Source organism: Sapajus apella, unplaced genomic scaffold (assembly GCF_009761245.1).
Source record: "Sapajus apella isolate SASKATOON/1434 unplaced genomic scaffold, GSC_monkey_1.0 scaffold44, whole genome shotgun sequence".
In the NCBI taxonomy this organism is placed as follows: Eukaryota; Metazoa; Chordata; class Mammalia; order Primates; family Cebidae; genus Sapajus; species Sapajus apella.
This window is the reverse complement of record NW_022436984.1, coordinates 3,915,481-3,938,444: the sequence shown is the minus strand read 5'-3', so window position 1 is coordinate 3,938,444 and position 22,964 is coordinate 3,915,481. Positions and strand designations below refer to the sequence as shown.

Genomic DNA, 22,964 nt, shown 5'->3' with positions numbered 1-22,964 from the left:
GCTGCTTCGGAGGCTGACCCCAAGGAGGTCAACATTTTTCCACTAAGTCATGCTTTTTAATCATCTAGGCAGCAGAAAAATGAGAGGTTGCAACTGCAATTTGATGGGGTGGGGAAGGCAGTGGAAAAAAGGACTTGAGTCAGACTTGCCAAGCACGTGACAGGTAGGGTTGAGGCGGCAGGCCAGCCCGGCATGCTGTCTGCCTGCAGGAACTGGCAGGGAGCAAAGAACTGCCCCTCTTCCCAAAAGAAACTGCTTCTAGTTAAACCTCTTACCCCAAAGTGCTTCTCTATACTACAGAAAGGGAAATACAAACAAAAATCATTTTCCCTTCTCTCTGTGGCTCTCAGAGGCATTTCTCACCCTCAGCTCAGGGTAGGGCAGGTTTAGAAGCATCCACCCCCAGCTGTGATTCTCCCTGCCCTACACCTTCCTCCCTCTTCCAGCCCTGGACTCCACATCCAGCTGCCACGCTGGACTGCCAAGGCTGATGGCTGGAATGAATCGAATGGATACCAAGTGTATTAGTCCATTCTCACACTGCTACGAAGAAATCCCCAAGACTGGGTATTTTTATAAGGGAAAAGGTTTCATTCACTCACAGTTCCACATGGCTAGGAAGGCCTCAGGAAACAATCATGGCAGAAGGGGAAGCAAACACATCCTTCTTCACAAGGTGGCAGGAGAGAGAAGTGGTGAAGTTATAAAAACCATCAGATCTCATGAGATCTTACTATCATGAGAACAGCATGGGATAACTGCCCCCCATGATTCAATTACCTCCTTGCTAGGTCTCTCCCACAACATGAGGGGATTATGGGAACTACAATTCAAGATGAGATTTGGGTGGGGACACAGCCAAACCATTTCACCAAGTTCCATCCTTTGCAAATGGAATGAAGCCTTGACGTTCACACACACCATGAACCTCCAAGGTCTTGCATGCCCCACAGTATAGAAGAATAAGCACCATTCCTTGTCTCCACAAGCTCACCCTCAGGCCCAGGATTCTCTGCTCCAACAGCTGCTGTTGTTGGTGGGTCAAACAAATGCCCTGGACTTCCCTGGAACCTCCTGCTGCCTTTGTCGTCCTCATACTAAATCAAAGGCAGACACTCGCCAGACAGGGCCATTTAAAGTTACATTAAATTGATGTTTATATTATATCACATATAAATTTATATTAATAAAAATAAAATAAAATTTTAGTCATTTTTCTTATTTTTTATTATCAATAGTATTTTTTTTTTTTTGAGATAGGGTCTTGCTTCATCACCCAGACTAGAGTGCAGTGGCACAATATCAGCTCATTGCAGCCTCAACCTTCCAGGCACAGGTGATCCTCCCACCTCAGCCTCTCAAAGTGCTGGGATTACAGGCATGAGCCACCGTACCTGGCCATGGTGACAGTGAATTTTACAGGGGACACCTCTTCAGAGACATCCTTTGCCTGGTGACCTCCAGTCCCAACAGGCCCTAGCATTTTGGGAACTCAAATGAATTCACTTGAAAGGTCCAGAGAGCTTCAAGACTTTGTAGGAGGAAGAGATGGTCTGCAAGATACTGGGATTTCTCACTGTATCGGTCAGTGCTGTTCAATAGAACATTCTGCATAAGGAAACGTTCTCTATCTGTGCTGCCCAATACAGTAGCCACGTGTGACTATGGAGCACATGAAATGTTGCTGAAGTTGGCCAGGCAGGGGGGTTCAGGCCTGTAATCCCAGCACTTTGGGAGGCTGAGGTGGGAGGATTGCCTGAGCCTGGAAGGTTAAGCCTGCAATGAGCCAAGATGGTGCTCCTGCACTTCAGCCTGGGTGACAAAGAAAGGCCCTATCTCAAAAAAAAAAAAAAAAAAAAAAAAATCCTGCTGATAATAAAAAAGAAAAGTGGCTAAAATTTTATATTTTATTATTTATATTAATATAAATTTATATGTGATGCAACATAAACAACAATTTAATGTAACTTTAAATGGCCCTGTGTGGCGAGTGGCTGCCCTGTTGGAGAGGGAATTTAGTATGAGGATGACGAGGCAGCAGGGGGTTCCAGGGAAGCCCAGGCGTTCCCTGGAGCAGGGAATCCGGGGCCTGAGGGTGAGCTTGAATTGGTCAAGCCTCAGGCTTCTTGCTTAGGCGTAAAAGTTGCCAATAAGCCAGTTCCCATTTCACCCATGGAGGGGAACTGAAAGGCAACACTAGGGCTTCAAAGGCCCCAAATTTGGGGACCTGGCTATCAACTGTCTGCCTCCACGCCAGGTGACCTAAACCTGGCTGCGCAGGGTGGGGAGAGGAGAGAGATGCCTGGCACCTAGCATGGAAAATGTGAGCGATTCTGGTCGGAGCCGCCCTCCCCGGTGAGCGTGCATCTCTCAGACGCCGTCTCTGACAAACAACCCGAGCTGGCCACAGAGAGGCCGAGGGCTCTACAAAGAACCGGGAGATGCTAATAGGGAAAGCGGACACCAGCAAGTGGAGGAGATGAAAGGTGGTTAACAGGACACAAAGGGCTAATTACCAGCTCTGCAAGCTGAGACCTCAGGAGCCTGGACATCTTGCTCTTCTTTGCAAGGCTGGAAAGAGGAAAGAGGAGGGCCGGAGTGGTGAGGGAGGGCAGAGAGCCTGAGATACATAACCAGGCTAGCTCCCTAAGGCACTGTGGACAAAACCACACAGTAAGCCTCTACCCTCTCTCGTTGTAGAGAGCTAAGAAAAATCAGCCCAAACCCGCTCAGGAAAATTGCTCTTCCCACAGGCAGACCACAGAGTCCGAAGGATCTGGCTTTTCCCTTGCCTCCATCTCTTATTATCTCTATGACCCTGGTCACATCATTTTATCGCCCCTGAGCCTCATCTGCCTCCTGAGTAAAAGAAGGAAATCATTTCCACTTTACAGTATGGTTGGCATGGTCACAGTGCTGTGCCTTGAGAGCCAGCACAGGGTCTGACAGTCTCATGGAAGTGGTGGCACATTCTCCTCCGGTCCTCCTCTATACTTTGGATCAATGCTAATGCTGGCCTTGCAGGCTTTGGAGAGAATCAAATACAGGTATGTGTGAACATGCTCTGTAAACTCAAACTTCCTAACAATGGTCCTTTTTATTCTTTTTTTGAGATAAAGTTTTGCTCTTGTTGCCCAGGCTGGGGTGCAATGGCACAATCTCAGCTCACTTCAACCTCCACCTTCCAGGTTCAAGCAATTCTCCTCCCTCAGCCTCCTGAGTAGCTGGGATTACAGGCATGTACCACCACGCCTGGCTAATTTTGTATTTTTAGTAGAGGCGGGGTTTCTCCATGTTGGTCAGGCTGGTCTCAAACTCCTGACCTCAGGTGATCCGTACACCTCAGCTTCCTAATGATGGCTCTTACTAGGTAAGGCTGGGGCCCCTCAGGAGCACTTAGAGTGAGGAATCAAGGGGTCAACAGTTGTAGCTTGGGACAGGAGCAAATACACAGCACTCCTGGGCTTGTACCCACAAATCCTAGGGCAAGTTATTTGGGGAAACGGCTGCAACTTTCCTCCCCGTGCCTCTGTTTCCCCTAGGGCACGGGTTAGGCCCACTGGAATAGAAACCATGTCCTTGTCACCACCCCACCCCCCACCAGAGGCCTTCCTAGTACGCATCTCCTCCTTCCTACTCCAGGGGCCTGCCCCTCCTCTTCTGGATTTCTTATGTCTCCTGGAGAACAACAATGAATTGCCTTGTATGTTTCTTCCTTCCTAGGAGGGGCTGGCTTATAACAATGGGTAGATTTCTACCAGCATCCCGCTCTGCCAAAGGATGAGTGGACAAGCCACAACTAATTCAAATAAAAAGCACACCTGTTTTTGCCCCCTAACAATGTGTGAAGGCAAGAAATTCAGTCTTTGAAATACTTGCCTCCTGCCATTTTATTATCATCATTATGATTGTTTGCATTTTACTGGCTTTTCCAAGTGAAATGTGGTTCTTAAGAACAGAAAGAATTGTAGCAAACGGGCAGCACAGCTACTGACTAGACGCAGGGAAGGAGGAATATTCTTGTCTCTACTCAGAGACTTATCCACTCACTGTCTGTCTCATCTTCCTTAAATTTCCCCTGGACTGGGGTTACAGAACCTCCACCTCACTCTATTCTGCCTTACCCTGGTGCCTCTAATCCTATAGAGGACTTAAGCAAAGATTTGGGGCTTATGACAACTGCTGGACCTCCTTCCTTTGGATCAAAGATGCTTAAGCCTCCAGCCTTGAAACTTGAAAGAAAAGGAAATCCTTTGGATAAACACCATCTTTCATAAACATCTCTCAAACACACACCCATCCTGTGAATCAGGAGTTCCAAATTCTAATTAATTAGCACTAATTTCTACTGATAACTCTGGGCCCAGTGGAATGAGGGGACTTTTGGAATGTTAGAGAATTTTTTCTAATTTATCTGGGACAGCGAAAAAAGACTTGTGCAATTATCAGACACAGATGACTTCAAATATTCATGTCTTATTGACTGTATCATCATGATCTTCTGGAAAGATGACTGGCCCCTGTCACCTCCAAGCCTCTGTGGGTGGCACATCCGTCCCTCTGTAATCCCTCCCTGGTACTACCGAAATGTCCCCCGGTCACATCTTCTCTCTCAGCTGCCATTTATAACCATTTGCTCATTCTTTGTTTTGGTCTTGAACTCCCGACCTCAGGTGATCCGCCCGCCTTGGCCTCCAAAATGCTTGGATCACAGGCGTGAGCCACCACGCCGGGCCTCATTCTTTGTTTTGGAAACACAAATCTTGAATATTTAGCCTGGTCCTGCTGCTTCCTTCCCTTTCTTGTCTGGGTTCCCTTCCTAACCCCCACCCATGTAGCTTCCAAAAACATCCCTGCATGGCAACAAATCTCCAAGGCCTTCCTTGCAGTCTTGCCCCATGGCCTTCGCTCCACTTGATTCCGTCTCTACCCATTCTGTAGTGCATTACCAGGACAACTCACTTTGTCGTCCCCTGCTCAAAATTTTTTTTTGTCCCAAATAAAAAGTATTGCTTGCTAGTAGCTCTCAGAAAAGAAACTTGGAGATTTTAGTTGATCACAACTGCAGCATTGAAGCTAACACGGGAAGCAAGTAGGGCTATATTCCGAAAGGTATATACCTTTCAATGAAGCCATCTACACTAACAGAGGAGCTGAGGGCCCTGCTACCCTCTTATCAGACATATTCTATTTGGCCTAGGACAGCCATTCTCCAAGCTCAATTGCCAAGATTCTTTCCAGCAGGGACCATCCACAGAGAGAAAATATTCTCATAGTATTACTAAGATGTTTGCCTTTTCCATGGTGTTAACACTTACACCAAGGGTATAGAAAGCAATAGTGGATGGAACTGCTGGCATCTTAGCAAGAATAAACATGGTGGCAGCAAACCATACTTGTTGTCATCAACTGTTCGCCAGCTTACCTTTATGAATAAAATGAAAGCAAGCAAACGAAAGAACTTAATGCCTTTGATGAAGCAGTAAAAAGCAATTTATATTAAATCCTGACTCAACTACACGTTACTTATATAATACGCAGTGAAATGGACAGTCAGCCTACATTTCTGCTGCTGACGGAAAACAGCTGTCTTGAGGAATGCAGTCATGTGACGGAGTTACCAGCTGAACTAGCCACTTGTACCATGGAGCACCATTCTTACTTGAAAGAATGACTTTCCAACCAATTGTAGTTATTCCATCTTGGGTTTTTGGCAGGCATTTTTCTCAGAAAATGGACAAAGTGAAAAAGTGAGCCTATCACTTCGAGGAAAATGACTGACAATATTTGTCACCAGTGATAAAAATAGAGCTTGCCAGTGAAAATTAGAATTTTGGAAGAGTTGTATCAGCCACCACGAGCTTGATAGCTTCCTAATGCTTGAGATTAGTGGAGACATTAAGAAATGTCATTTTATGATATCATGTAAGGAAATGTGTCAACATTTTGAAGACCTGCGTAACTCAGTGAACCTATATTTTCCAACTGATCAGAGGATTACACAAAGCATTGGTAAAAGATGTACTCAAAGTACAAAACAGACAAATGAATTTTAGTGTACAAAAAGGTCATTGATAAGATTTCAGATATCACATTGCCACTAACATTTAAGAAATTACCACTTGTTGGCTGGGCACAGTGTTTCACGTTTATAATTCTGGCAATTTGGGAGGCTGAGGTGGGAGAACTGCTTGAGGCCAGGATTTCATGACAAGCCTGGGCAACATAGTGAGACCCCATTTCTATAATTATAAACAAAATAGCCAGGCATGGTAGCATATGTCTATAGTCCTAGCTACTTGGGGAGGCTGAGGCAGGAGGATCACTTGAGCCCAGGAGTTGGAGTTGAGCTATGACCATGCCACTGCACTCTAGCCTGGGTGACAGGGCAAGACTCTGTCTCAAAAAAAAAAAAAGAAGAAGAAGGAAGAAAGAAAGAAAAGAAGGAAGAAAGAAAGAAAGAGAGTGAAAGAAAGAAAGAAAGAAAGAGAGTGAAAGAAAGAAAGAGAAAGAAAGAAAGGAAGAAAGAAAAACTACCACTTGCTGAGATTTAATGAAATACCAAAGAAACAAATCTGCATAGGCCAGATGACCTTCATTGACTTCAAATAACACACACTGCAAGATTGACTAGAGAAGCTCATGAGAGTCCAGCCTAGTCTCTTCTATTAAACTACACATTAAACAGACATGCAAACATGTAAAACAATGGCTCTCTCCTCACTAAACATTTTGCTTTGAAAAATATATTTTTTATTAAAAACTGCTATTACATTAACATGTAACAGTTTTGTTGTTCTACATGATTTAATAAGTAAAAATTTTTTTAATTCTGTTTTAATTTCTGAAACAGTCAATATCAAGACATGATCTGCATAAACAAAAGCTCTTTGGGTCGTCCTAAATAACTTTTAAGAGTGTAAAAAGGACCAAGACTAAAAGGTTTGAGAATAGATGGCCTGGAGAAATAATCCTCTCAGTAAAACGGCTATGGGCCAGGTGCAGTGGCTCATGCCTATAATCCCAGCACTTTAGGAGGCTGAGGAGGGCGGATCACTTAAGGTCAAGAGTTTGAGACCAGCCTGGCCAACGTGGCAAAACCAGGTCTCTACTAAAAATACAAAAATTAGCCAGGCGTGGTGGTTCATGACTGTGATTCCAGCTACTCGGGAGGCTGAGACATGAGAATCCCTTGAACCCTAGAGGCAGAGGTTGCAGTGGGCTGAGATTGCACCACTGCACTCCAGCCTGGATGACAGAGTGAGATTCTGTCTCAAAAAAAAAAAAAAGAAGATTATGTAAATCAAGGTTGAAAAACAACATATTTTAAAACTGGTAAAGATTTGAGGGGAACATAAAAGTTACCTTCTAATATCTGAAAGGCTGAAATGTAGGGAAATAGCAGGTTTGTTTGTTTTTCTTTTAAACTCCAGTGGGCACATCCAGGATCAGGACAGAGGATTTCATGTCATTGCTCGACTTTTAAAAAAACACAGTAAGGATTAGCTCTCTCACTTATAGACATGGAAATCAGACCCAAACAGGTGATGCGAGTTGCCTGAGATGACACAGATAGCAGCAAAGCCAAGATTAGAAACCAGTTATCCAGATTCTTAGTCTGTAATTCCTCTGTGCTGAGAGGTTCTGGGCTCTGTGTCACAGTGTCCAAAGAATACCTGGGTGACCCGATGTCAGGCTACTGTAGAGGACATTCTTATCAAGGTAATAGAACCAATCTCAAAGCCGCCTTCCCCTCTGAGGAGCTACAGTGCCACTGCTTTGATTCTAAAGAAAGTGTACACGTCCATGGTTTCCGAACTCTTAGTGTAGCCCCTCAACAGAATTCGGAACAACTCTGTCCCCTTTCACATGTTCTAAACCCCTGATATATTATAAATATTAACATTTTCAAATAAAACATACATACCACTCTTAAATGTACTCAATGGATTACAAATACCATAAGAAGTTGACAGTAACCATGACCTATTAAAAAACTCAAGAACAAACTCTTAACTCAAATCTTGTATTATTACTTTCTCTATGTAAAACTGTATTTCCATTCTACTTCCCCACTGAATTTTTTTAATGTAATATATTTTCATGTTCGAAAGTTTAGTCATTAGCTATTCATACTTCTCTACAATAAAAAGATATATTTATGCATATAAATTGACATTTTAAAAATGTCCTATGACCTTAAGGCTTTGTTAATTTACAAATTCTGGATTGGTTTATTGCAGCTATTAGTATATACTGATCAATGAACATATCACAAATAATTACTAAACAAAAAGGTAAATTTTTATTGAGGTTTCTTTTTTTCCTTTTTTTAAGACAGGATCTCACTTTTACCCAGGCTGGCGTGCAGTGGTGCAATCTTGGCTCACTGCAGCCTCCAACTGCTGGACTCAAGCGATCCTCCCACCTCAGCCCCTCAAGTAGCTGGGATTACAGGCGCATGCCACCACGCCTGTAATTTTTTTTTTTTTTTTTTTTTTTTTTTGTAGAGATGGGTTTTCCCTATGTTGCCCAGACTGGTCTTGAACTCCTGAGCTCAAGCAATCCACCCACCTCAGCCTCTCAAAAAGTGCTGGGATTACAGGTGTGAGCCATGTGTCCAGCCTTATGAAGGCTTGTTACTATGATAGATGGATTGAATTGCGATAGGTTCTCCTCTTGCAAAGAGGAAGAAGGGCAGTTTTGAAGCAAGAAAAGGAAACAGGTGAAGCTAGTCTTCAGAAAATGCAATTTGCAAAAAGCAAGAGAAGAAGGCTAAAGATGTGGAATGGATTTCCTGAAAATCCTCCCTCCCGTCATGTCCTTGGGAAAGTGTCTGTGAACCCCAGGAGCAACTGAGGCAGGAGAATCGCTTGAACCCGGGGGGCAGAGGTTGCAGTGAGCTGCGATCATGCCACTACATTCAAGCCAGGCAGTATATACATAGAAACATTATTAAGAAGTAATTTGGCATAAAAATCTCTAATAATCAAATGCCAATGAAAACAGCCAAGAAGGTTCCTGATGCTTCAATAGCCATACCCGAGGGGAACATGACCAAAGAGATACAGATTTGAGGGGATCCTAAAAGGACAGTGCTGTGGAATTTCACACTCATGTGAGCTGGTATTTGTCAGCCTCATGATATTGCCTTCGTCATTCCTGTTATGGCCACACACGTTTTAGTTTCCCTTCACTCATTTGTTTAAAATATACTTGTTTAAAAATCTACCACTACGTAAATGAAAAACTAGCCTTACATTTTTCAAGCTGTCTGTATAACACCTAAATGAACTTTGTAAACCATCAGGAGTATGTGGACCCTGCTGGAGCACTGGCCTGGACTGTCTATGTGTTGCAAAGCACCTAGACCCTTGCAGGGTTGTTGGGTAGAAGGCCCTTTGACACTGAGTCCAAGACTTCCATTATGTTAAGATCTACTTTTAAGAGTCCAGCCCAGGCCACGTGCAGTGGCTCACACCTGTAATCCCAGCAGTTTGGGAGGCCGAGGAGGGTGGATCGCCTGAGGTCAGGAGTTTGAGACCAGCCTGACCAACATGGAGAAACCCTGTCTCTACTAAAAATGCAAAAACTAGCTGGGCATGGTTGTACATGCCTGTAATCCCGGCTACTTGGGGGACTGAGACAGGAGAATCGCTTGAACCTGGGAGGCGGAGGTTCCAGTGAGCCAAGATAACGCCACTACGCTTAAGCCTGGGCAACAGAGCAAGACTCCACCTCAAAAAGAAAAGAAAAGAAAAGAAAAAAAACAAAAAGGAGTCCAGCCCATCCTTAATTCCAGGGAAGGAATATTTCTCAATCATGAGTTTATCCATAAGCTGGATCTGGAACCCCAGGAAAGCCACGTTGGTTCAGAGACAAAGCATGCATCTGGTGAACCTTCGTGGGTCTCCAGAACAATGTAATTTTACTGGTCTTCAAGGTTACGCAATGCTCAATGTCATTAATAAAACAGAGGAGACAAGCCGAGCAATCACTGACCCACGTACATTTTTAATCTAGAGAGGGTGTCAGTCTGCCTACTACGGGACAAGAATGTGATCACCAGCTATTTTGCAATGCTGGCTAAATGTTGCTTAAACATCATCAACTGTTATCATCACACTTAAAATAAGTAATTAACAAACTATAGGAAGATGTACAATATCTCCTAAACACTTTAAAATAGCCAAATATCTTTCTGACTCTATCCAAAAAGCTCTGCCATTATCCCGTCTTTATAGACGTTCTATCCTGGAGATTCTATTTGCTAGAGCTTTCAATGCTGGGAGCTTATATTTTGATAAATTCTTTGATGTTTTCTGTTTTTAAGGTAACATATAATCAGGAGGCTTAATGATGTTGAATCTCTTTGAATCAGTAATTCTACTTCCAGGAACTTACTCCAAGGAAATGAATCAGACCTGTGCAGAGATTTCCGTAAAATGATGTTCAGAGCAGCGTTCTTTGTAAGAACATAATATGCCACAACCTAAATATTCAGTATTAAGAAATGTTACATAATAGAATTTTATAAAGTAAACCAAATGGCAAGAACATAGTCACGATATTATATTAAGTGAAAAAGGGATTCACTACAACATGTACAATATGGTCTCAATTTTATTTTTTAACTATAAATGCTTAGAAAAATACTGAAAGTAAAGATACCAAATGTTTCAGCGATAGAAATATGGGTGTGGTTTTTCTTCTCCTCATGCATCTCTGTATTTTCCTAAATTTCTATAAAGAATAAATATTGGCCAGGTGTGGTGGCTCGCACCCGTAATCCCAACACTTTGGAGGCCAGGACAGACAGATCACTTGAGGTCAGGAGTTCAAGACCAGCCTGGCCAACATGGCGAAACCCTGTCTCTACTAAAAATACAAAAATTAGCTACTCAGGAGGCTGAGGCAGGAGAATAGCTTGAACCCAGGAGGCAGAAGCTGCAGCAAGCTGAGATGGTGCCACTGTGCCCCTGCCTGGGCCACAAAGCAAGACTTGGTCTCAAAAAAAAAAAAAATTATCTTTAAAATAATAACATAGGCTGGGTGCGGTGGCTCACGCCTGTAATCCCAGGACTTTGGGAGGCCGAGGTGGGCTGATCACGAGGTCAAGAGATCGAGACCATCCTGGCCAACATGGTGAAACCCCATCTCTACTAAAAAATACAAAAATTAGCTGGGTGTGGTGGTGTGCGCCTGTAGTCCCAGCTACTCGGGAGGCTGAGACAGAAGAATTGCTTGAACCCAGGAGGCGGAGACTGCAGTGAGCCAAGGTTTCACCACTGCACTCCAGCCTGGCGTCTGGTGACGGAGTGAGACTCTATCTCAAAAAAAATTAAAAAAAATAAGTGAACTGGAAATGAAGGCAAAGATGCTAAATTGTTACCCATTATGGTTTATACACTGTGAAATTATGGTGACTGTAAAACAAGAAAATTTAAGAAAGAAAATAAAAATTCCATAATGAGTATATGTTTCTTTTAAAATTGGAAAAGCAAGCATAAAAACAATAAAATACACACTTTATCAATGAAAATATGAAATTGCCAACAAAGAGGGAAAGGGAAGGAAAAGTTTCCTATAATTAAAACACTAATCTAAAGCAACCACTTATTAACCCCCATCTGCCCTTACAGTTGTGTGTGTGAGTGTGTGTGTTGGTGGATGTGGGCTGGCACCACTGCCTGTGTCCATGGGGATAAGTGGCTGACCTCAAGGCCACCTTCTAAATTAGACCTTGTATCTAGGGCCACGTCTAGTGAAAATGTTTAGGAATTTGGGAAAGCCAAGGATACCTCTCAAATCCAGTTTGAACAAGTGCTTTAAGCTCTCCAAAATAAAGGTAGAAGATGAATTCAAGGTATATTTTAAATTCTGTTTGGGAACCACCAAATCAAGTTAGGAGAAAGTCAGGCTTAGACACCAACTGTATCTGCGCTGAAATTTATGAGTGCCACCTGTGCTCGGACCAATTCTATTTTACGTAAGAGATCCAGAACTTTCCTTCCCGTTGGTTCAAATAAAATTCCTGGCTGAGGAGCAAGGAGTGGATGAGTTTCAGCTAAATGCTTGGGGTCTCTTCTACACAGTTTACTTAAAATAAGGTACCACCGATGCAAGGCAATGAAGTCCACCAGAGAGGGGGCCTGAAGGGGCTCCCAATCATGCCTTGAGGTTCAAATGCTAGCTTGACAACAGGTTGGAGAAACTTTGGGCAAATTTCAATTGTTTTTCAAGATGTGTCTGTATAATAAGGGCCTCCCCCTACCAGCCCAGGAAGGAAGCAGAGGATTTGATGTGCTGATAACCACTCCTTCCTGAGCTGCGCTGGGGGACAGGGGAAGGGCAGGTGGTGAGGTGAGAGGCAGGCAGAGGCAGCACAGCAACTACCAGACTGGGGAGGAATGAGGCCCCGGCAGGTCTCAGCCCTGTGTGAATGAGGTCCTGTCTTCACATCCTCTGAGGATTACTTCGGGGCTCAAGCCTGCAAGATCATTTCAGGACATTCACTAGACACCCCGGAATAGCTCTTGGCTATAGTCACAACATTCGCCACCCAAACTCATCCCTTTCCCTAACAGCACCATCCTTTCTATCCAACGTGGAAGACTGGGCCTACTTAGAGAAAATGCTGATCCCATAAAAATCGGCTTCATGGGATTGTCAAGATAAAGGGATTCTCAGTGCAGGATGGGGAGAGAGGAAGGGCCAATCCATCATCCGGGCTCATTAAACAACTATTTGTAGGACACTGTGCCCAGCGTCTTAGAAACAAAGAGCAGTCTAAGACACAGCCCCTAGCTCAGCAGAGAGATAAACACACTATCACTTGGAGAGAGAGGCATCAGGCCCAACACAGGCCCCTTGAGAGGAGGCCGGGGTGTATGGCCCTAGTATGCAATGTGTTGGCTGGGAAAGTGAGGAAAGCTTGTTCTCTCCCTGGCCAGGCTACAGACTCACTGTTGTGACCAGGGGCTTTGTGGGAGCCAGGAGGAAATCCCCATGGGAATAATTCCAGCCCTCTACAGGATACTGCAGGAGGGGAGGTGCTGGATCCTCATACAGAGTCCACTTGCTCTGAACAAGGTGAACAGTGACTCGCATGGACGCAGAAAGCGCAGACACGGGCCCAGGGCCACTCAGAGAAACACACTATTTGTGCTTTTGAGATCAATGGCCCTCAATGCCTGTTTTACATCCCATTCCTATGATTTTTATCAAGGAGAGAGGCGGGTAGAGGGATAGGAGAAAAGAAAGTCGCTGCAGTTCCAGGAACATGTGTCTGCGCTGGATGCCTCCTGCCAAGTGTTTTGGAATTTTAGCTCTATGTCTCTCCAGGGACAACTGAGGCCTTTTAAGCCAGACATTGTGAAAGATGATTTCCTGGAGACCATGGGACTTGCCTGCCACTGCTCAGCAGGGCCTCCCAAACTCTTGAGAACATGTGGGGTACTACAACTGGGGGTAACCAATGAGACGGGGTAATGAGAGCAGGAGACAGAGGTAGAAGATGCATTATGCCCAAAACGGTCTCGTGAGCAAGGGCTGGTGGGGGACAGAGGCCACTGAGCAGAAACCTTGCCGAGGGCTTAACCCGTCACCTATTTCTACACACACATTCCACCCAGGAGGCACCAGCAGAGTGAAGCCAGGCTCAGGAGGTCTCCGTCAAGAGGGGCTCAGCAGAGACATGAGCAAACAGAAGGGGTTTCTGAGCTGCCACCTAGCTTCAGTGACGAAACTGAGCCTGTTCTTTGAGAGACGAGTTGCTGCTTCTGACAAAGAGTGGGGAGGGCCAACATGGAGAGACCCCATCTCTACGAAACATACAAAAAATTAGCCTGACATGATGGCGCACTCCTGTAGTCCCAGCTACTTGGGAGGCTGAGGCAGGAGAATCGCTTAAACCCAGGAGGTGGAGGCTGCAATGAGCAGAGATTGCACCAGTGCACTCCAGACTGGGTGACGAAGCAAGACTCCATCTCGAAAGAAAAGAAAAGAAAGAGAGGAAGAAGGAGGGGGGGAGAGAGGAAGAGAGGAAGGGAGGGAGGGAGGCAGGGAAGGGAGGAAGAGAGGAAGGGAGGGAGGGAGGGAGGAAGGAAGAAAGAGAGGAAGGGAGAGAGGGAGGGAGGGAGGGAGGAAGGAAGGAAGGAAGGAAGGAAGGAAGGAAGGAAGGAAAATGGGAAGGAGTGAGAGAAAGGAGGTGGCTGTGTCTGGACCTGAGAGATAAAGGGGCAAAAGATCCTATGCCGAGAGGGGCTGGCCGTTGACCCCGGAGGGTCCTTCACACCTCTCCTCAAAAATGCTAAGGCTGAAGCAAGAGAGGTCAGCCCCCTCGCCTGCCCTTCCCTACCGTAGCAAGCACCAGGACATCACTCCCTCTCAGCTCCGTTTATCAAAAGGAATGTGTGGCACACATGAGCACTGTGGTGTGTGAAAAAATTGCTCCTTCTGGCTCCTAGAGCATCCTCCATCACTTTCCCGAGGAGGGGAGCCTGATGCTTGCCTGACTGACAGATGGATATCAAATGGCGGGGGTCACGCCAAGAATAAAAGCAGAGGGAATACAAAGGGCAGTCAGGAAGGGAGTGTGCTGATTAACGGAATTTAGAGTCTAGGGAGGGACAATGTGTTCAGACCTTGGTCCTGGTGCTCAGAAGGGACAGTTTTAAATGAAAACCAAGGAGTCACATCTGTATCTAGACCTCGGCTGGTGTGCTGAAACTGTAGCAGCCTCTGCTGCTGTGTGAGGAAGTTACAGTAGCAAGGCCAGGGTCCCAGGGCCCTTGGGTGCAGGCAGTGCCAGTGCCCACAGGCAAACTCCCAGGATCCTTCCCCAGACAGAGCCCAGGCCAGTTCGGGTGCAGCATGGAAGGAGACCAGGTCGCAGAGGCATTCCCTAACACCACATTTTTAGAGTCCCTGGAGCTAAGAAAGCAGCCTCTGACTTGCTTCCTTGAATCAAGACAAGGAAGAAGGCATTGGGCGGCAGAAACTCCTGTTCCACAGGCTGGATAGAGGTGGGAAGGGAGCTGCTGCCACCACGGCCTTCAACATCCTGCTGGAGACTCTCCCACTCAGCGGGCGAGCTGGGAGCTGGCCGCGCACAGCCCGCCTGCCCAAAATGTACTCAGACTTTCTAGTAACCGTTTACTCACCCACCCCACAGGGTGTCACTATTCATGTTAAGTGAATGCGCACACGTGGATTTCCCTTACCGAACTGCCTCTCCAAATGAATGTTACTACAAAACAAGGCACCAGGACAGGAGATAGGGCTTGCTTGAATCTTTCAGGGGATTAAAAGGGTATCTATCGGAAGCCTTGCTAGGCATGAGCCTGAGCAGGCCCTTTACACAGGCTAAGGCAGACAGGAGGTGGCCAGCTTTCGAATCAGGAGGTTCAAGTTCACGGAAACAACCACCGCCCACTATAGCACTTAGGCACCTTGGGTGGGGGCGGGGCACAAAGATGAAGATAAGTCCTTCCCTGCCCTCAAGGACCTGGACAAAAAGAAGGTAAAGCAGGACCGGTACCCCTGAAGCCCAGCACGGCATCGCTGGTAAGTACAAAATGCCACAGGCGTTAAAAGGTCACATCTGGTACAGAGAAATCGGGAAAACATCATTCTCGATTCTCGGTAGATCTGCAAGGCAGGGAAGTGATTGACAAAGTCCAATGTGCCATTTATTTGATGACTTTGTTTCAAGGTCAAACAACAAGCCTGAGATCCTGTTTCATCTGCCAAGTCTGGACTGATGTCTCCTTCCCACTCTCAGTTCCTTAGAAAAGCAGGTCTCGGTAAGAGCCACGTACTATTATTATCCTTAGGAGGAACGCCAAGAACAGAGCTCCGAGATCCCCTGCCCCCAGCCCTGAGCCGAGCCCAAGCATGCACAGGGAAGAGGCTCCAGCCAAGTGTCTGTCCCAGCCAATCCCCAGAGCTCTGGTGGGAATGTATCTAATTGGATGGCACTAGCTTTGAGTGGGCCCAGAGAGTATCTGTCACACCGCATTTGTTAGACCAGCTCACTGCACAGCCCTGCCTCTGGCTTAAACAGGGACGAGCCCAGGGGTGTCTGAAGGTGCAAGAACATTACCTTAGAGATGGAGCTGCCCTCTCAAAGTCCTAATTTTCTTTCAAATAGCCCCAGTCTGCCCTCCCTCCAATTCTGTCGGTGGGACTTCATTGTTGCTGTCAATATCTGGACTCGCTGTAGCTTCTGTGTGTCCCACACCGGACTGACTGCACTGCCTGTGTTCCAGATGTCTGTGTAGATGCTGGCTTCTTACAAGGGCCCTGGACCCTGGGCACAGAGGCCAGCAGGTTGCACAGATAAAGTGCCCCTAGAGATTGCTTGGTTAAATACTACCGTTGCTCCCCTTCCTTTTCGCCAGGCATCCATGAGACCTTTCTGAAATCAGAAAATTTGTGAAAAAGTGTGACAAGAGTGCTTTGTAAATTCCAAGTAAGATATTTTAGAGCTGCGGAGTGGTCCCGACCAAGGTAGCAGAAACAGGTTTCCTGAGAGAGGGCTCTGAGAACTGGGCTTTCAGTCCAGCACCACAAGGAATGATTTGAGGATCTTTGGCTCAGGCAGTGCCCAGATGTGTGAGGAGCCCAGAGGTGATTTTATTCTCCCCCTGCCCTTGCAGCCCCAGTTCGGCCTTCCTCCCCCAGCCCCTTCCTCCCTCACTACCTTCCTTGAGCCTCAGGTTCAGCAGAATGGCCTGAGGGACTCGAAGCATTGGGAAAACTGCCCTGTAAGGCCTGGCCCTTTATCTTGGGATGCGTTTAAAAGGAAAATATGAAAAGCACACACAAGATGAACAGATGACTGCATTTGGAAAGGTTCTGTGATGGAAATCTAAAACCCAGAACCGAAAGAGAACCTCACCTGTAACCACAAAGAGATTCGGTCTGACTCAGGGGCTTGGAAACTGCTACCCAAAACCCCCTGGCTGGTGGGCCAGGAAACTTCTACCCCTCCCACCAGGCTGGGGGGCCCTCAATTGTCTTCCTCAGACCTACTCTGGGGGAGGAGGGTAGAAAAGTCAAACATAGGAAAGAGAGTTCCCCCTTGCCCCACACACCCACTTCAGGCTAATGGCTATTTATTTCCAGTCTTCAAGACGGGCCTGCCAATCTAGGCAAAACAAAAGGGCCTCCTTAGCCTCCCAAGCGTGTCTGAAGTTCTGTTTCCCTGCCTGAGCTTTTGAGCTTGGTTCTATCTGATCACTCTGCCTCCATGGCACCCACCCTGACTCCCTGGCTTTCTGTTTTTTTCTTTTTCAAATAAATGTCCCTGAAACAGTTCTTCCCTCCTCCCTCTCTCCCTCCCTCCCTCACTGCCTTCCTTCCTTCTTTCTTTCCTTTCCTTCTTTCTATTTTTTTTTTTTTTTTTTTGAGATGGAGTTTTGCTTTGTTGCCCAGGCTGGAGTGTAATGGCACGATCTTGGCTCACCTCAACCTCCACCTCCCAGGTTCAAGCAATTCTCCTGCCTCAGCCTCCCAAGTAGCTGGGATTACAGGTATGTGCCACCATGCCCAGCTAAATTTTGTATTTTTAGTAGAGACAGGGTTTCTCCATGTTGGTCAGGCTGGTCTTGAACTCCCAACCTCAGGTGATCTGCCAGCCTTGGCCTCTCAAAGTGCTGGGATTACAGGCGTAAGCTGTACCCCTGAGTCCTCCTAGACCCAAGCCAAACCAAGCCATGGTTCAGACACACAATACATCATAAGAAAAAGGCTTTGGGGTTAGACAGACCCAAGTCACTGACTCAGGCTGAGACATTTCCTCATCAGTGAACAGGGTGAGGATTCCCAACTGGGAGCTGTGGTAAGGTGTGAGCAAGGTAACGTCTGAATGTTTGGCACACGATGGGCATGCCCTTCATGTATGTTGCACGGATCCATCACACTCCCTTTTGACTTCCCAGGACTGGCCATCCTATACAACTTCCCTAGCCCCACGGTCTTCCCTTAAGAACACACTCCTTCCTCCCCCCCGTTTAATTTCATTGGAACTCTCCTCCAAAACCCCAAACCAGCTCACTGCCTGGGGGCAGTAGAAAGACAGCAGGGAAAGCCGGAGGGAGGGCTGCGGTGAAGAGTACAGTGGGGTCACTCTGGTCCCTCTTTGTGGTCCTTGTGCATTTTGGATCCACCGGACAAGACCTCTAAGCAAGATCCCAGCAATAGCACCCCTGAGCTAGCCTCCCTTTGGGGGAAATCTCTTCCTAAATGGTCTGAATGTTAACTCTGAATCAACTGGTCAATCATCAACCCAAGGACAAAAGTATCATTGGACATGGCCATCCCCACCAGACTACCCTTCTGCAGAAGCCCCGCACAGCAATGCTTCTACTGCCCCAGGAATGGCTGGGAAGGAAAGTTCTGGTGTCAATCAACTGCACAAATCACTTCCTCCTCCTTTGCTGCGGTGAGTGGGAAAGTTCAGAGCCAGTAGGGTTAATTCATCACAATGGCTAATGCTGGCTGACCCCTCATCTGTCCCAGACGCTAGGAAGGCCCTCTACACATCCTCTCATCCCAGTGAATTCTTTACCGCAATCTTAGGAGGTAAGGGCATTTGCTGCCCCATTTTACAGATGAAGAAACTGAGGCTTACTGGCATTAGGGGACTTTGCCACAGTCCCACAGCTCTTATAAGTAGCATTGGGATGCAAAACCAAGTCTGTCCCACCCCCAGCAGAAGCCACCAGGCTCTAGAGAGTCAGAGGGAAGCCAGGACTTACCTGGTAGGAAAGGCCATCCTTTCGGGGGCTGAGGCCGATCTCCTCCATGGGGGGGCTGTTCATCATCACCTCAGTCATCTCAGCCGATCTCAGATAGTCAGGGCTGCCGAGAAACCCAGACCAAAAGTCAACAAACACACTCACTTTCACATTCCTACTCTTCATGCATTTGCTGCTGTGGGATCAGGGGACTGTCTGGAGACAGGATGAGAGGTGTTCAAAACAGAACTTGCAGAAAAACAAGCTCACACCCTGAGGAAGCGCCTTGCAAGCCCACAGCCCCAGGACTCAGCCCCAGCGGATAAAGCCCATTGTCTGCAGACCTCTCCGGCAAACCTCCTCTTCCCTCCTCCCCTATACTCTAGTCCCCACTGGGACAGAAGGACCCTGAATGTTCTTTTAAATGACAGAACTAGAGAAACCAAAACAGTAGGTAGCTGAGTCCATCTGTCTATATTAAAACCAATTCAACCACATCTCCCTTCACCTCTCCAACCAAGAATAAAAATAATCCTCACATAAATTTTCCAAAGCAAAACTATATGTTATTATATAACATATAATAACAACAACAGGTCAACTGGAGGGAAACAAAGTCCAATCATATGGCCTTCCTAAATATCTGTCTCTCTGGTGCTCTTTTTGGCAAAATGTTCCACTTAAAGCCCCAAGGGGTCAGCTTTTCTGCAAGTTTCACATCTGCCATCCAACCCTTTCTCTAGCCCCAGCCATAGCAGCTGCTTGCTCACAGCTTGAAAAACATCCCCTGGATTAAAAGCCTTAAGGCTACCAGACTCTGATTGCAAAGGAAATTTCCAGAGGGGCCAAGCTGGCCCACCAATGGCTGCCATGTGAAAGTGCTTTGTACTCTCTAAGCAGGATACAAATGTTCCATTATCCTTGCACAAGCCCTGGGCACATAAGGGATCCCGTGCACATAACGCTGAACATACCCAGCAAATCCAGGTACCCGCGACACAGCACCCAATGCTTTCACATTCGAGCCTGTGCACATGGTTTAAAACAAAAATGTGGGGAAGGCTTTTGAGGTACGCTATCTAAGGAAACAGGGGTACCAGATTCCTCTTTATTGTAAGGTTACTACATAGACAAGAAATGACGCTGGATTTAGAAACAGAAGCAATAGATTCTAGGCTCTGCCCCTCAAGAGCTGTGTGATCTTGAACAAGTCCTGTAACTTCTCTGAGCCACAAGTGTCCTGTTTGTTACTCTGATCCTAATAGTGCATACCTCATAGTTAGGTTAAGGACTAATGTCTCCACAAAAGCATTGCAAGCTACAAAGTGCTAATTGATGAAATCATCTTAAACCTTAAATTTCTCATAATATGCCTAATATGCCCAAACACCCACCTTGGCACATTTTGAGCAGCCAAAGGCACAAAGCCTCCAACAGCCTTCAAATCCTCACCTGGAATAAGGCACCAAGCTGCTCATACACTATGGCAGAGGCAAGGGAGGGGCGCCCACAAGAAGGGCACACAAGCCTCCGGGTGGGGGAACTTGAACTGCTGAGAGAGGGAAGTTCAGTCCCCTCTCTAAACACTGCTAGGTTGGGATGGGGGCAGGGAGACTAAGAGAAGATGGGGCTCTTTGGGGCAAGTTTAGGTTCCGGAGCCGGGCCCTGCAAAGGCAGTTTCCTCCTGGGTCCTGGAAAGGCTGCTATCGACCCCCAAAGAAAGGAGCCAGAAGGGCGCCTACAGGGCGAAGAGCCTGACTTAGGGGCGCTCTATCCTCGCTCGGGGCTGTGGTCCGGCCCGAAAAGTTGAAGCTAGAAGCATGAACTTTCCGCTTCCTGGGCCAGGCCGGACCGCGCCGAGGTTTGAGCCTGCTTTCCCTTTGCTCAGCGCCAGCCAGCGACTCGGAGCCGAGCTCCCCACGTCCGCACCTGAGAGCGCGCCCCGGGGCCACTAGCGCTCGGCCCCGGCCGCTTCTCTTTTAACCCAGCGCAGGAAGAAAGAAACCGCCGGCGAGGAAGTCCCAGCAGCCAGGGGCCTGCCTGCCTCTCTCTGCATCCTTCCCGGCTCCGATTCCCAGTCCGTGGCAAACCTCTGACGCCCCGAGCCCGGCTGGGGTTCCTTCCAGCTCTGCACGGCGAAGGCGGCACCTCCCGGCCCCGGCCCTCACCAAAGTGCATCGGTTTTTAGGGGCTACGGAGAAGGCAGGGGTCGAGAGGCTGCAGCCTGTGCCCTGTTGCTTGTGGCTTTAGCGGGGTTACGTTTGGGGAGAGCGTTTCCCGTCCCCCAACCCCCGGAGCTCTGCAAACCCCGCGGCTGCAGCAGCTCTGCCCCGCTGCAACCGGCCTCGACGCCGAGACTTGCATGCAAACAAAAAGAAAAAGAGGAGGGGCCCGGGAAGAGCAGGAGCCCCCCTGCGCCAGGCGGCGCGCGCCTCCTGCAGCCCTCCGCAGAGGGGGTTTCACTGAGGGGATTCACACGTGACCCCTGGCTCCCCCACCAACCAATACAAACCCTCCGGCCGTCACTTAGGTGCGGGCTCCGAGTTCACGTCCTTTGTCTGGCGGTTCTCAGCAGCCCCCTCCCCCACCCGCACCTTTGCAACCTTGACGTTGACTCCTGCACTGGCTCGGGCGGCGGGTTAGCTGCCCTCGCACCCGGAGCCGGCACGAAGCAGGCGCCCGGGCCAGCAGCCACAGCCGCGAGACGGACGCCCGCAGCAGGCGCAGGGTACTCACCAGTGAATGGGGAAATATATAGACATGAAGTCCTAGGGGAGGCTGACCCACGCCCCTGTGATTTAAAAGCTGTCCCTGCGTCCTGAGCGAGGATGACACGGGCGCAGACGGGCACGGCAGGCGGCCGAGTGCGGGCACCGGGCGTTCGCCGTCCGCCTTCCCAGGACAGCCCCACGGCCAGCGGCGTCGGCGAGGCGGACACAACTCCCAGCTCTCCACTGAGCTCTCGGCCCCACAAAGAGCCCGGGAAGCAGTATTTATAGGGGCGGGGGCGGAGCTCGGCCCCGAGAGGCCCCGCCCTCCCTCGCCCACTCCTGGAATAACGTCACCAAAATCATGAATGGCTTCAGCGCTCGCAGCTCCGGCGGGTGGCGGCTCGGGGGCGCGCTCTACTGTGCTCCCTGGGCCGTGGTTCGCTGCGGCTGCGAGCCCGGCCCCCTCCCGCCACTCTCCCACGCGCACACGCGCTCACTCGCACCCTGCCGCGACTCAGAGTCCGCACCGCCGCCCGCTCACAGCCCCCTCCGCGTTCACCCCGGACTCCAGCGCGGCGGGGGTGGACGCGGGGTGGACGCGGGGTGGGCGCGAGGCGGGCGCGGGGGTCGCTCCGGACGTGACCGCTCAGCTGCTGCGCTGCGCGGAGGGAGGGCGCCCGCCACTCCTCCACCCCGGCCGCCGGGCGCCAGCGCCCTCCTTCCCACCCACTGGCTGTCCCCAGCCCGCACCTCGGGACCCCTCTGAAGCGTTTGTTCCCCGGACTAGGCCTCTCCCTGGAATCCTCGCCTGCAGCCTCGCGATCAGCGCGGGTAAACAAGAGCATAAAGAAGACGCGGTGGGAAGTGGGAGAGACGCGGAGCCGGGGGACCGAGTGCCCACGGGGCGCGTTGGTTTGCGAAGGGCTGGTCTGCAACCCTGAGATCCGTGGAAGGTTTTATTTGTGGGAACAAGGATGTGGTGTCGTTCTAGGTAGGGTTTTTCCATTGGAGACACGCACACATTCGGCAGCGGGGGCAGGGGGTGCGGGCAGGCAGCGTCCACGCCGCCCCCCATCCTTAACTCCCACGTCTTCTCTGAGGACTCGCTCATGAAAGCAGAAACAAAGAGCTTCAGCCGAACGCCTCCCACACTGCCCAGGAATTGCAGCTCCAGGGGTCTGTCCAGGCAAAGCCGCGCAGTCCCCCAGAGCCCGATGAGGGGAGTCTCACTCCGGACCCAGCGCTGCCTCTCTGTGGCCTATGCTTCAATTACGCCTGTAAAATGGCTTTAGAACCATGACCTACGTGTGTGTATAGAGGCTGGGGAAAGGGGGCGCGGGGCGATCAAAAACTAAGCAAAATTAAATCGGCTTTAAGTTAATCAACTCTTTAAAAGAAAGGCAGCGAGCGTATTGAATCCGTATATATGTGCTTGAAAGTGGAAACTTAACAGCTTATCTCACTCAAAAGGATGACAGAATTAATGGTGAGGGTTCAACGGGTAGGACCC

The 22,964-nt window shown here is 48.4% G+C and overlaps 1 protein-coding gene across 1 annotated transcript in view; it reads right to left on the bottom strand.

Moving 5' to 3' along the window:
- Nucleotides 1-21,780, bottom strand: part of LBH (LBH regulator of WNT signaling pathway) — a 28,175-nt gene extending 6,395 nt beyond the window's left edge. Inside the window, exons 1-2 of the mRNA XM_032239204.1 lie at nt 21,480-21,780; nt 18,765-18,867 (exon numbers count right to left, since the gene is read on the bottom strand). Of these exons, the coding sequence (XP_032095095.1) occupies nt 18,765-18,867; nt 21,480-21,505 (129 nt within the window). The 5' untranslated portion in view covers nt 21,506-21,780. The remainder of the gene's footprint in view (nt 1-18,764; nt 18,868-21,479) is intronic.
- Between the last annotated feature and the right edge of the window lie 1,184 nt (nt 21,781-22,964).